This window comes from Rhinopithecus roxellana, chromosome 6 (genome assembly GCF_007565055.1).
Source record: "Rhinopithecus roxellana isolate Shanxi Qingling chromosome 6, ASM756505v1, whole genome shotgun sequence".
Classification (NCBI taxonomy): domain Eukaryota; kingdom Metazoa; phylum Chordata; class Mammalia; order Primates; family Cercopithecidae; genus Rhinopithecus; species Rhinopithecus roxellana.
Window position 1 is genome coordinate 45,401,699 of NC_044554.1, and position 13,437 is coordinate 45,415,135.

General features: G+C 48.4%; 1 protein-coding gene and 1 pseudogene across 1 annotated transcript in view; one reads left to right on the plus strand and one right to left on the minus strand.

Annotated features, from left to right (window-relative positions):
• LOC104665009 overlaps positions 1-7,169 on the plus strand; it is a 29,432-nt pseudogene extending 22,263 nt beyond the window's left edge.
• A 387-nt stretch (positions 7,170-7,556) lies between these two features.
• LOC115898163 (radial spoke head 10 homolog B2-like) overlaps positions 7,557-13,437 on the minus strand; it is a 33,048-nt gene continuing 27,167 nt past the window's right edge. The window contains exons 14-16 of the mRNA XM_030931978.1: positions 12,622-12,765; positions 11,663-11,806; positions 7,557-7,712 (exon numbers count right to left, since the gene is read on the minus strand). Of these exons, the coding sequence (XP_030787838.1) occupies positions 7,557-7,712; positions 11,663-11,806; positions 12,622-12,765 (444 nt within the window). The remainder of the gene's footprint in view (positions 7,713-11,662; positions 11,807-12,621; positions 12,766-13,437) is intronic.

A 13,437-nucleotide genomic window follows, 5' to 3' on the forward strand; every position in this document is an offset into this window, starting at 1 on the left:
TAATTGCTTTGATAAATTTTAAACATTTTTGGTTATCTGTGGTCCTGGTTGTTGTAGGTTGCTATGTCTAATGTCATAACTGTAATTATTTGCTATAATAAAGTGAAACAAGATGATATCCATTTGCTGTGTTTGTAAACTTGTGTCAGTGGAAATCATCACAGAATAATTGACAGTTTCTGCCAATTCTCTCTCTGGAATATACACGGAGAGACGAAAACAGTGAGCCCCTAAGTCCCCATCACACAAGTGAATAAGATTCTGGTTTTGTTGCCTCTCCGTGTTGTGTTGTTGGGTTTGCAAGAGCATTTTAAGTCCTCATGTCAGTCCCGGACACTTCCCTGTGCTCTCTGATGAGGACGTCTGTGGTCACCTCCCCACAGGCACTGTCACACCTGACAAGGTGCACAGCGCTCCCCTCGCATCACGGAATGGGCAGCCTGTGTCCAGATGGCTCTAGTTGACTGAAAAGCATCTTTTTACCGTTGATTTGGCCCTGTCGACTTTGAACAGATTGTGATTATGTGAAAGTCTCCTTTTTTCTACCATTTCATAACCTTAGGTTTGTTCTCTTCCCAGGCCATGAGTGCGGCTGTGTGCTTTATGATTGACGGTGGGTACGCGCCTTCGTCTCATTTCAGCCTAAGCTTTTTGTACTTTGCTGCGTCCTATTCTTAAATGATATGTTTTGGGGGTTTCAGTTGTTTGGGGGTTTTTTGTTTGAGATGGGGTTTCACTCTTGGAGCACAGTGGCACGATCGTAGCTCACTGTAGCCTTGACCACCTGCGTTCAAGTGATCTTCCCATCTGGGCCTCCCGGGTCACTGGGAGCTGCCAGCCCACACAGCCGCACCCAGCTAATGTTCTTGTTGTTGTTTAGACAGCGACTCGCTATGTTGCCCAGGCTAGTATCAAACTCCTGGGCTCAAGTGATCCCCCACCTTAGCCTCCGAAAGTGCTGGGATTTTGGGCATGAGCCCCCACACCCAGCCCATTAAATGATAAATGTGTTGTCGTCAGCAATGTAGAGGCACAGAGAGGAGCCTCTTCCCCATCTGGGACCTCCCTGGCTCCTGAACTAGCCATTGCTCCTATTTTTTAAGTCCTAGTTTTTCTACTTGTCAGCAGAATGTGGGCATCTTTCTGTGCCCTGCTGACCGCGAGCTGGAGACGGCAGTGGTACCTCTCTCGGGGGGCTCTGAGGATTGAATGAGGTCATGTGTGTGAAGCACCAAACAGCACCTGGCCCGTGAGTGCTACGTAATGTTTATTAAATAAACATACGACCTTCTGAGGCGTTTCTGGGGTCGGCAGCCACTTACCACCCCACAGGGTGCACCTCAGTCGCCTTTTCCCAGTGAGAGGTCTTTGCCTTTTTCCATCTGAAACGTAACCGGTTTTCCATCTTCTGTTTCTCCTGTATTTGAGGAGAAGGAGGGGCCTGAGCGTTTCATCATTTGCTTTCCCAGATCAGTGACGTTTTCGTTTGAATACAGTTGTTCAGCCTCGGACAGTCACATGAATCTTACCAGTATGTTTTGTCATGACTCGCCAGCCTCTATCCAGCCAACACTGGATTTTTGCCGAAGACTGGACAGCGTCGTTGGGCCCCAGCTCACGGTGCTGGCCTCTGACATCTGCGAGCAGTTTAACATCAACAAGAGGATGTCTGGGTTTGTACTTTGCTTTCTGTTCACGTTCATGCATTGAGCAGCTGTTAAAACACGCGTAGTTTTACTTCCAGATGTGGGTGGTGGTAACAGTCCTATGCTCTCGTGGGATCTAGAGAACGGTGATACGTGCCATTCAGGCCTGTCGGAAAGGGTCCTGGGGAAGCCGACCTGAGTTTTTCTGCCCCATGATGGTAGCTGGGGCTGGGTCTTCTGTTAAATACCTTCCCTCAGCTCCCTGCCGATTGGAACATCCCATTTCACTGGCCCCGATGGTGACGTTCACACGGGCAGTAGTCAGCATGGTTTTGGTGTGCACAGACTGAAAGCATTTTGCCTCTCGTTGTGTGAAAATGTAGGGGAAACTGGCTGGGACGTGGGGCACTGGGCCTGGGTACTCAATGTGGCAGCCTGAAGGGTCTACACTGAGTGGGAGAGGCAGGATTCGCTCCTCTAACTCTCAAGACACTGAAACGTCCTTGAATTCTTCCTCCCTAGCTTTTGAGACAAAGTCTCACTCTGTCGCCCAGGCTAGAGTATGCAGTGGCCTGATCTCAGCTCACTGCAGCCTCCGCCTCCCAGGTTCAAGCGATTCTCATGCCTCAGCCTCTCAAGTAGCTGGGATTACAGGAGTGTACCACCATGCCGGGCTAATTTTTATATTTTTAGTAGAGACAGGGTTTCACCATGTTGGCCAGGTTGGTGTTGAACTCCTGACCTCAAGTGATCCACCCGCCTCAGCTTCCCAAAGTGCTGGGATTACAGGTGTGAGCCACAGCACCCGGCCTTCCCTATCTTTTCTCAATATAAAATAGTTATTATAAAGTGAAAAGTGAGGTCATGGAAAGCCCTTTGCGAAGTTGAGTCCTGCTTTTACACATTGGGCTCTCTACACATTGGAGAAGTTACTAAAATGCTGTGCATTTCAGCATAACTCATGTTCTTAGTGTTCATACGTTGTTTTTTTTGGGTTTTCTTTGAGAGGGAGTCTCGCTCGGTCGCCCAGGCTAGGGTACAATGGCATGATCTCGGCTCACTGCAACCTCCGCCCTCCCAGGCTCAAGCGATTCTCTTGCCTCAGCCTCCTGAGTAGCTGGGTGCCATCATGCCTGGGTAATTTTTTATTTTTGTAGAGATGGGGTTTTGCCATGTTGGCCAGGCTGGTCTTGAACTCTTGACCTCAGGTGATCCACCAACCTCGATCTTCCAAAGTGCTGGGATTACAGGCATGAGCCACTGCGCCTGGCCAATAGCTTACATCTGGACAGTGCTGCTGAATCATTGAATTCTTTGGCCGTGAAAATACCAGGTTTTCCTTTGTGAAGGAGGCATAGTGAGTTAAATCGGTTTGGATCACGCAGGTTATCAACTAACAGATGGAAAGTGACAAAGTGTAGTGACCACAGAGAACGCGTCACCTGTTGTTTTTTTGTGGGTTTTTGGAGACAGGGTCTCCTGGTGTCGCCCATGCTGGAGTGCAGTGGCGCAATCATGGCTCACTGCAGCCTTGACCTCCCACGCTCTAAGTGATCCTCCCACCTCAGCCTCCCGCTGTAGAGCTAGGACTACAGGTGTGGGCCACCACGCCTGGCTAAGTTTTGTATTTTTTGGTAGAGACAGGGTTTCGCCATGTTGCCCAGGCTGGTCTTGAACTACTGGGCTCAGGCAATCCTCCCTCCTTGGCCTCCCAAAGTGCTGGGATTACAGGCATGAGCCACCGCGCCTGGCCGCACAGAGTGTTTTGAGGATGATAGAAGCTTACACCCGATTTAACTTCCTTGTCTATGCAGACGACTCAATTGGCAACTCCTTCCAGTTTTTCTTGTCATTATACTTTCCTTAGCCTTAGGGAGCTACTGAAAACAAATTCTGGTTTTATAAAAAGTTTCTTTTCATGTTCCTGGAAACTAAATCCTCCACGTTCGTTCTTTGCCTAGATGTAGAGTATTTCAGTAGTACCCCACTTGTCCGGAGGTCGGATTTCCGGCACCCCCAGCCCTCCAGAACATGCTAACCCCGAAGCAAGCAGAGGAGGCTTCTGAGCCCGGGGCGGGGCTGTGCTCAGGCTCCATCCCAGGCCCCAGGGTGTGCAGTGAGGGGAGGGGAGGGGCCCTGGGAGGGGTGAGGCTCAGCTTTTCCCACTAGGTCCCCGAGGAGGTCACAGACGCTGACCTGGGAGGCAGTGTCATAGCATTGCCTAGTCAGTTTAAGAAATTAAAAGGCGTATCCCATTTAAAATGTTCATTAGACTGCAGTGGAAAAGGCGACTGCGTTTCACAATGATTTCCACTGGGGATGACAGGAGGAAAAGCTTTGTTACATACATATTGTCATAGGCTTCGGTCACGAGGCAGGTTAATTTCCATGGGACGCTCCTTCCCCACACTGGGGGAGGAATGAGATGTTACTCTCCTAACGCAGGGGTTGGCAGCCTTTTACGGTAAAGGACCAAATAAGAAGCATTTCAGACGTCCCAGGCTGTATGTAGATGTATGTGTTACAACCACTCAACTGTCATTTTGACAGGAAAGCAGACAACACATGAATGCGTGGCAATGGCGATGTTCCCGTTAAACTTTGTTTAGAAAAAGAGGGCCGGGACGGGCGGATCACAAGGTCAGATCGAGACCAGCCGGGCCAACATGGTGAAACCATGTCTCTATTAAAAATGCAAAGCTTAGCTGGGCGTGGTGGCGTGTGCCTGTAATCCCAGCTACTCAGGAGGCTGAGGCAGGAGAATCGCTTGAACCCAGGAGGCGGAGGTTGCAGTGAACCGAGATTGCGTCACTGCACTCCAGCCTGGGTGACAGTGAGACTCCATCTCAAAAAAATTTTATAAAAAGAATCTAGTTGTATCTTTTGGTTACATCCATCCAGGGTGTTACCGTCTTTGTGACATGTTTGTACAGATCTGAGAAAGAACCCCAGTTTAACCGTCTTTGTGACATGTTTGTACAGGTCTGAGAAAGAATCCCAGTTGAAGTTTATTTACTTCAACCACATGAATCTGGCCGAGAAGAGCACAGTTCACATGAGGAAAACGCCCAGTGTGTCACTCACTTCCGTGCACCCGGATTTAATGAAGATTCTCGGTGACATCAACAGTGACTTCACCAGGTGATTCCAGTCACTTCTCCAATCAGGTGTCCCCTTTCTAAGAAAAGACAAGACATGGAAAGTCCCTTCAAAGCCAAATGACCCAGAGCCCTTTCCATGGGGTTGAAGTTTGAACTTCATGGGCGCCACTTCCAAACACACTCAGGAGCCCCTTAGTCACCGGTTCCCTCACACGGGACTCCCTGAGCCTTTTCAATGCCACGTGCGCCTGTTCCATTTCCTGTTCTTGTTTTGGAATGCTTGCTTGCCCAGTCCAGCCATATGAGTAACGAACGGCGCCTTCTGAAACTCTCCTCTTGCAGAGTGGATGAGGATGAGGAGATCATCGTGAAGGCCATGATTACTGGGTTGTTGGAAAGAAGTCGGATCGGCGGGAGCTCTACGTTATTTTGAATCAAAAAAATGCAAACCTGATTGAAGTAAATGGTAAGTAGGATTTGGTATTTCAGGAGAATTTTAATGCTGCTGATATGGAAAGGTTGTTTTTTCACTGTATTAAACCTGGTTAAAAAATAGAAACATGAGAAATAGAACAAATGTCTGCTGAGATTCTAAGCAGGTGCCTCTCCTCAACATTTGGTCCATTTTCTCTTCCTTGGAAAACTGACAAGACTTTCCTGTAGCACAGGAAATTTGACAATGGCCCAAAGAAAATTATTTTCTACAATGCTAAAAAAAAAAAAAGAAAAGAAAAAAGTAACTTTACTGTGTATTAAGAAATGTCCCCTTTTTGGAGACAGGGTCTCACTTTGTCACACAGACTGGAGTGCAGTGGTGCGTTCATAGCTCACCACAGCCTCCAACTCCTAGGCTCAAGCGGTCCTCCCACCTCAGCCTCTCGAGTAGCTGAGCCCACAGGCATGTGTCATCAAGTACCCGCCAATTTTTTTTTTTTTTTTTTGAGACTGAGTCTTGCTCTGTTGCCCAGGCTGGGCTCAAACTCCAGGCCTCAAGCGATCCTCCAGCCTCCCAAAGAGCTGGGATTACAGGCGGGAGCCACCTTGCCTAGCCCCAAATGTCCTTTTTTAATATCTTTTGTAGGGAGAAGCTGCCAGGTTCATGTAGCTGTTTACAATGATCCCTCTGTACACTGGCAGAATAAGGCATTTTCTTCTGCCTTCCTGCCAAAGCGGCCAGCCATGCCCACCGCACGGGGTGACCCGGCAGCTGCTCTGCTGACAGCTCGGCTGCCCTAGAGAGAGGGGACCGCACCTCGGCAGAGCTGCCCCCTTGGGCAATGCCCCACATGTACACTGTGGAAATTCAGTGTCAGTGTCTTTTTTTTCCCCTTGTATCTTCTCGAGCATACATTTTTCTATTATTAACACTTGCATTAGTAATTGTGTGCATTAGAAACATCAGTTAATACAAGCCTGATCTAAACTGAATTCGATAAGATCAAAATCCTGACACGTCTGTGGGGCGCTGGGTCTGCAGCTCAGGGTCGCTGTCAGTTTCTCTGTTGTTCCATCAGTTCTCCCAGGATGACAACAGCGCCAGCCTTGTGCTTCTAACTCCCTCCCCGGGTGTCCTGGGCACTTTGCTTGCAGTTCCTCAGGCCGGGCGACAGTGTTACATGCTCAAAACTGCTGCGGCCTGGTAGGTTTCTTAGGTGGTTTTCTCCCCTCTTGTGAACATTTCTTGGCTGGGCACAGTGGTTCACGCCTGCAGTCCCAGCACTTTGGGAGGCCAAGGTGGGCGGATCACCTGAGGTTAGGAGTTCAAGACCAGCCTGGCAAAACCCTGTCGCTACCCAAAAGTACAAAAATTAGCCGGGTGTGGTGGTGTGCACCTGTTGTCCCATATACTTGGGAGGTGGAGGCTGCAATGAGCCAGGATCACACCAGTACACTCCAGCCTGGGTGACAGAGCAAAACTCTGTCTCAAAAAAAAAAAAAAAAAAAAAATTCTTGCCTAGTCTTCTGGGATTTAAGGTCAAAATCAATGCAAATATCTATTCCTAATTTTACCCAAGTAGAATTTAATTATAGATCATGTAACCTTTTAAGCAAGTGCCTCTTCCTTCCTCACTGTTGTCCGTCCTATTTGCAGAAGAGTTCAAGAAACTTTGTGCAACGCAGTTCAACAACATCTTCTTCTTGGATTGACTGATGACTCACCGAAAGCGTATTTGAAAAACACCCGGCAAACATTTGGTCATATGCAAGTTACTGGTCATATGACGGACCGCATTCAGGACAAGGGAAAAGCAATACTTGCTTTGAAGAATCACATTTCTACTCGGTCTCCTGATCTCCTGAAGTTTTTAGATTTTAAATATTTATGTGGAATCAAAGGTAGTTGACTATCATTCTATTCTTTTGACATTATGTGAATATTTTACTGGAAAATAAGATTAATAAATTGTTAAAGTTTTTAAAATTCTGGTTTTATGTTGAGTCTCCTGCTGCCTATTTGTAGATCACACCAGCCACCAGGTCCGTGACCCAGGCTGCAATGCAGTGGCTCACAGCACCCTCAATCTCCTGGGCTCACTGCAATCCTCCCGCCTCAGCCTCCCAAGAAGCTAGAACCACAGGTACACACCACCATGCTCGGCTAATTTTTTAATATTGCAGAGATGGGGTCTCACTATATTACCCTGGCTGGTCTCAAACTCCCATAATCCAGCCATGTAGGAAACCTGAGATGCAGTGGGCCAGGCGGTATTTTAAAACACTGCAACGAGTGCAATGCTGAGCACTGTAACGCTCAGGAAATCTTACCGCACGTGCTGCCCTAAGCCTCTGTGTATGTCCTCGGGGCTCGCTACTGCTGCTGCTTCTTGCTGGTGATGGTCTTGCTGGACGGGGAAATGGTCACGTCCTCCTTGGGAGGGTCCAGTATGAGATAAGAGGATGACACGTCCACCGGCTCCTTCATCACCGTGATGTCCACCTCAGTCTTGTCTCTTGGCTTCTTCCTCTCTCAAGATAAAGATATTCAGCCTGAAAGCAAACATGAGAAGGTGGGAGCATTTTTCAATCCCCCTTGAAACCGCAAACCCAGTTTGATGCTATTTATAGTATACAGCCCTTCAGACCTGCATTTCAGCAGCCTGTTAAACAAAACTAAGCTGCTACACTTTGCCTGAAATAACTGATGCCATGTCCCCACAGTCCAAAGGAAACTTTTCATGGATCTATGAAAAGAAAAATTTTTTTTTTGAGACAAGAGTTTCATTCTTGTTGCCCAGGCTGGAGTGCAATGGTGCAATCTCAGCTCACTGCAACTTCTGCCTCCCGAGTTCAAGTGATTCTCCTGCCTCAGCCTCCTGAGTAGTGGGATTACAGGCTTCCACCACCACGCCCAGCTAATATTCTGTATTTTTAGTAGAGATGGGTTTCACCAGGTTGGCCAGGCTGGTCTCAAACTCCTGACCTCAGGTGATCCACCTACCTCAGCCTCCCAAAGTTACATATGTGTGCATGTGTGTATGTGTGTATATATACACATATATATGTGTGTATGTGTATATATAATATTATATATAATTTTGAGATAGGGTCTTGCTGTGTTGCCCAGGCTGGAGTGCAGTGGCACAAACACATCACTGCAGCCTCAACTCCCAGGCTCAAGCAATCCTCCTGCCTCAGCATCCAAAGTAGCTGGGACTATAGGTGCCTGCCACCACATCTGGCTAATTTCTGTATTTTTTGTAGAGATGAGGTTTTGCTGTATTACCCAGGCTGGTCTCAAACTCAAGCGATTCCCCTGCCTTGGTTCCCCAAAGTGCTGGGGTTACAGGCATGCGCCATGATGCCCAGCCCGTTTGGGGATTTTATGGAGGGTCCAATATGTAGACCCGATTAAGTCACTGACTATCAGTTATTGAACTCAAGCTCCAGCCCCTCTTTCTTCCTGGGAGGTTGGGCTGGAGCTGAAAGTCCCAATCCGCTAATCTCCTGGTTGATTCCCTGGCAACCAGCTCCAACAAGAAGCTATCAAGGGCCCCTCCCCTGGCCTCCAGTCATCTCATCATACAAAAGCCAGTCATTACCCCGAGAGTCCACAGCTTTTGAAGCTTTTGGGGCAAGAACCAGAAAATGGCTGCGTGCAGTGACTCACCCCTGTGATCCCAGCACTTTGGGAGGCCAAGGTGGGCGGATCACTTGAGGTCAGGAGTTCGAGACCAGCGTGGACAAGCTGGTGAAACCCTGTCTCTACTAAAAATACAAAAATTAGCCAGGCGTGGTGGTGCATGCTTGTAATCCCAGAAGTTTCAGAGAATGAGGCGGGTGGATCACTTGAGGCCAGAAGTGCTAGACCAGGCTGGCCAATACAGTGAAACCCTGTCTCTACTAAAAATACAAAGATTGGCCAGGTGTGGCAGTGCGCACCTGTAATCCCAGCTGCTTGGGAGGCCGAGGCAGGAGAATCACTTGAACCCAGGAGGCAGAGCTTTCAGTGAGTCAAGATTGTGCCACTGCACTCGAGCCTGGGCAACAGAGCAAGATTTTGTCTCAAAACCACACACACACACACCCACACACATCCACACCCACAAACACGCACCCACACACCCACCCCCACACATCCCCCCCACACACACCCCCCCAAACACACATCCCACACACACCCAGAGAGTGAACTTTTAGGTACCCAGCCCCACGCCCATTGTGGATGTGAAGGCTTCTCCACGCTGGGACTGGGAATGCAAACTCCTCCCAGCCCTGCGTGAGTCCTTGAGGTTCCTCCCCTTCTTCCGGCGGCCCTTCCCTGAGGTCCCAGCTGTTCCCTCACATGCGTGCGCACTCAGCTGGCGGCTCAAGGCCAGCCTTCTGCCCGTCTCTGGAGCTTGCTGTCCCTCTTCACAGCACACTTTCCTCCGGGGAACAAAATTCTACCTTTGCCTCCCCACATGACCGGAGTGTGCGAAGCTACCGTGAGCTGAGCAAGAAGGATCGGCTTTAGTAAGTTTGAAGCCGAGCCTCTATGATCTCTAAATCACACTCCCAAACTATTGGTCAAAAGGGAGCAGTGATTCCCTTGGAGCATGACATGAACGTTCAGGTTCCAGTGTATTCTTAGTAGAGACGGGGTTTCACCATGGTTGGCCAGGCTGGTCTCGAATTCCTGACCTCAAGTGATCCGCCCACCCTGGCCTCCCAAAGTGCTGAGATTACAGGCGTGAGCCATCGTGCCTGGCCTGGGTGTCCGTCCTTGTAAGCAAGCCCTGGGGACCTGTTTAGCATCCCACGCACACTCAGGAACTGTTCCCCGACAGATCTGCTCCTGAGCAGGCTGTCCACTCTTAGAAACACTGGATCCATGTAACAAAGCATCTCCTATAAAATACCTCTGATTTCCTTTTGAGATGGAGTCTCGCTCTGTCGCCCAGGCTGGAGTGCAGTGGCACGATCTTGGCTCACTGCAAGCTCCACCTCTTACGTTCATGCCATTCTCCTGCCTCAGCCTCCTGAGTAGCTGGGACTACAGTCACCTGCCACGATGCCTGGTTAATTTTGTGTGTGTGTGTGTATATATATATATATATATTTTTTTTTTTTTTTAAATTAGAGACTGGGTTTCACCGTGTTAGCCAGGATGGTCTCGATCTCCTGACCTCATGATCTGCTGGCCTCAGCCTCCCAAAGTGCTGGGATTACAGGCGTGAGCCAACACGCCCGGCCAATACCTCTGATTTTCTCATGTGTGGTCTAGTGGCCCACCCAGCATGTCGGTATGCACTGTGACCTTCATTATGAAATCTCTGCTGTGGCTAGGAGTCCACTTTCTGGGTCATGGCCAGGAAACTCACTTTCCCAAACTTAAAAAAAATCTGTACACACTTCCAAAATGTGAAAAAGACATCTTGGCCGGGCGCGGTGGCTCATACCTCTAATCCCAGCACTTTGGGAGGCCGAGGCGGGAGGATCAGTTGAGCTCAGGAGCTTGAGACCAGCCTGGGCAACATGGCAAACCCCATCTCTACAAAAAAATACAAAAAGGCCAGACACAGTGGCTCAGGCCTGTAATCCTAGCACTTTGGGAGGCTGAAGCGGGTGGATCAACTGAAGTCAGGAGTTCAAGACCAGCCTGGTCAACATGGCGAAACCCCGTCTCTACTAAAATATAAGGAATTAGCCAGGTGTGGTGGCACATGCCCGTAATCCCGGCTACTTGGGAGGCTGAGGCATGAGAATCATTTGAATCCAGGAGGCAGAGGTGGCAGTGACCTGAGATTGTGCCACTGCACTCCAGCCTGGGCAACACAGTGAGACTCTATCTCAAAAAAAAAAAAAAAAAAAATTAGCTGGGTGTGGTGGCACAAGCCTGTAGTCCTGGTTACTCAGGAGGCTGAGGTGGGAGGAGCATGTGAGCTCAGGAGGCCAAGGCTGCAGTTAGCCGTGACTGCACCACTGCACTCAAGCCTGGATGACAGAATGAATTCTTGTCTCAAAATACATAAAATAAAATTTCAAAAGGAAAAAGGAAAGACTTCTTAAATTACTTTCTGGAAGGGTTAGTAAAACCAAGATAGTTTTGATGATGGTTTAACCATTCCAGAATAAAGTCATTCCTTGCTCTGTCTTTTTTTTGAGATGGAGTCTCGCTCTGTCGCCCAGGCTGGAGTACGGTGGTGCGATCTCAGCTTACTGCAAGCTCCGCCTCCTGGGTTCACGCCATTCTCCTGCCTCGGCCTCCCGAGTAGCTGGGTCTACAGGCGCCGCCACCACACTTGGCTAATTTTTTTGTATTTTTAGTAGAGACGGGGTTTCACCGTGTTAGCTTGGATGGTCTCAATCTCCTGACCTCGTGATCCGCCCACCTCGGCCTCCCAAAGTGCTGGGATTACAGGCGTGAGCCACCACGCCCGGCCCTCCTTGCTCTGTAATTCTAAGATTACCTAATTCTAAGACATTGTGTGTTACCTGATTGAGTATTGTATAAATAGTTTCATGTTTATTTCCAGACACATCATCAGTTGGAACATTTGCATAGGATTTAGTCATTTGGTCAGTAACACATACGAACGCAAAGCTTAAGAGAGCTTCAAAGAATTCCAGGAAAACCAGCTGAAATAAAAGAAAACACAGAGAGTTTCCATCATTCTGACACACCTGGAGACAGAGCATTGATGGATTGGCGTTCATTATTTCCTGACATCTGAATACGCACACGTTTGCACATGCACAGACATGCAGACACGTGCACAAATACACACACATGCACAGACACGCACACAGACACACACACACACACACATATTCTGTACTTGTGTTCAGACTGCTTTCAATCAAATCTTGGTTCTTAGACTGGTCACAGTGGCTCACATCTGTAATCTCAGCACATTAGGAGGCTGAGGCAGGAGGATCGTTTGAGCCCAGGAGTTTGAGACCAGCCTGGGCAACACAGTGAGACCCGTTCTGTACAAAAAGTTGTTTTTAAAAAATCAGCTCAAGGCCGGGTGTGGTGGCTCACGCCTGTAATCCCAGCACTTTGGGAGGCCAAGGCAGGCGGATCACGAGGTCAGGAAATCAAGACCACCCTGGCTAACATGGTGAAACTCCATCTCTACTAAAAAAATACAAAAAAAAAAAAAAAAAAATTAGCCAGGAGTGGTGGCGGTGCCTGTAGTCCCAGCTACTCGGGAGGCTGAGGCAGGAGAATGGCGTGAACCTGGGAGGCAGAGCTTGCAGTGAGCCAAGATTGCGCCACTACACTCCAGCCTGGGCGACAGAGCAAGACTCTGTCTCTAAAAAAAAAAGAAGTGTCAACGAAAAGGCTAATGAAAAAAAGAAAAAAAATCTTACTTCTTTGTTCTTGGTATCCATGGCAAAACCAACAGCCTGAATTGGATCTGTACCGTTTGTGACGGCTCTTTACAAACCTCAGGTTCAAAGTTGCTGTCAATTCCATCATATATGAAAGGATTATCCTCTGCTGTGACTTCCATAAATGTAGCTACTGTTAATTCTTTATTTAGTCCTGTAAGAAAGAAAATCAAACCATAACTGCCTATAATTGTAAACAGCTATATATTTTAATGTCAATTTATATCAACACATTAAGAAAGTGTACCAGAAATTAATATCTTTTTTCTTTTTTTTGAGAGACGGAATCTCACTCTGTCACCCAGGCTGCTGTGCAGTGGTGCAATCTCAGCTCACTGCAACCTCCACCTCCTGGGTTCAAGTGATTGTCCTGCTTCAGCCTCCCAAGTAGCTGGGACTACAGGTGCACAACACCACGTCCAGCTAATTTTTGTATTTTTTAGTAGAGATGGGGTTTCACTATATGTTGGCCAGGCTGGTCTCAAACTCCTGACCTCAAGTGATCCACCTCCCTCGGCCTCCCAAAGGGCTGGGATTACAGGCATGAGACATTGCACCCAGCCATAAATTAATATTTTAAAGACCGATAATTTTGAAAAGCATTCTGGATTAACATTGGTATGTACGGCCAGGCATGGTAGCTCACACCTGTAATCCCAGAACCTTGTGAGGCTGAGGTGGGAGGATCACTTGAGCCCAGGCATTGGGGGATCAGCCTGGGCAACATAGCAAGACCCTGTCTCTACAAAAATTAAAAATGTAGGCTGAGCATGGTGGTGCATGCCTGCAGTCCCAGCCACTCAGGAGGCTGAGGTGGGAGGATCACTGAAGTCCAGGAGTTTGAGGCCACAGTGAACTGTGATCACAACACT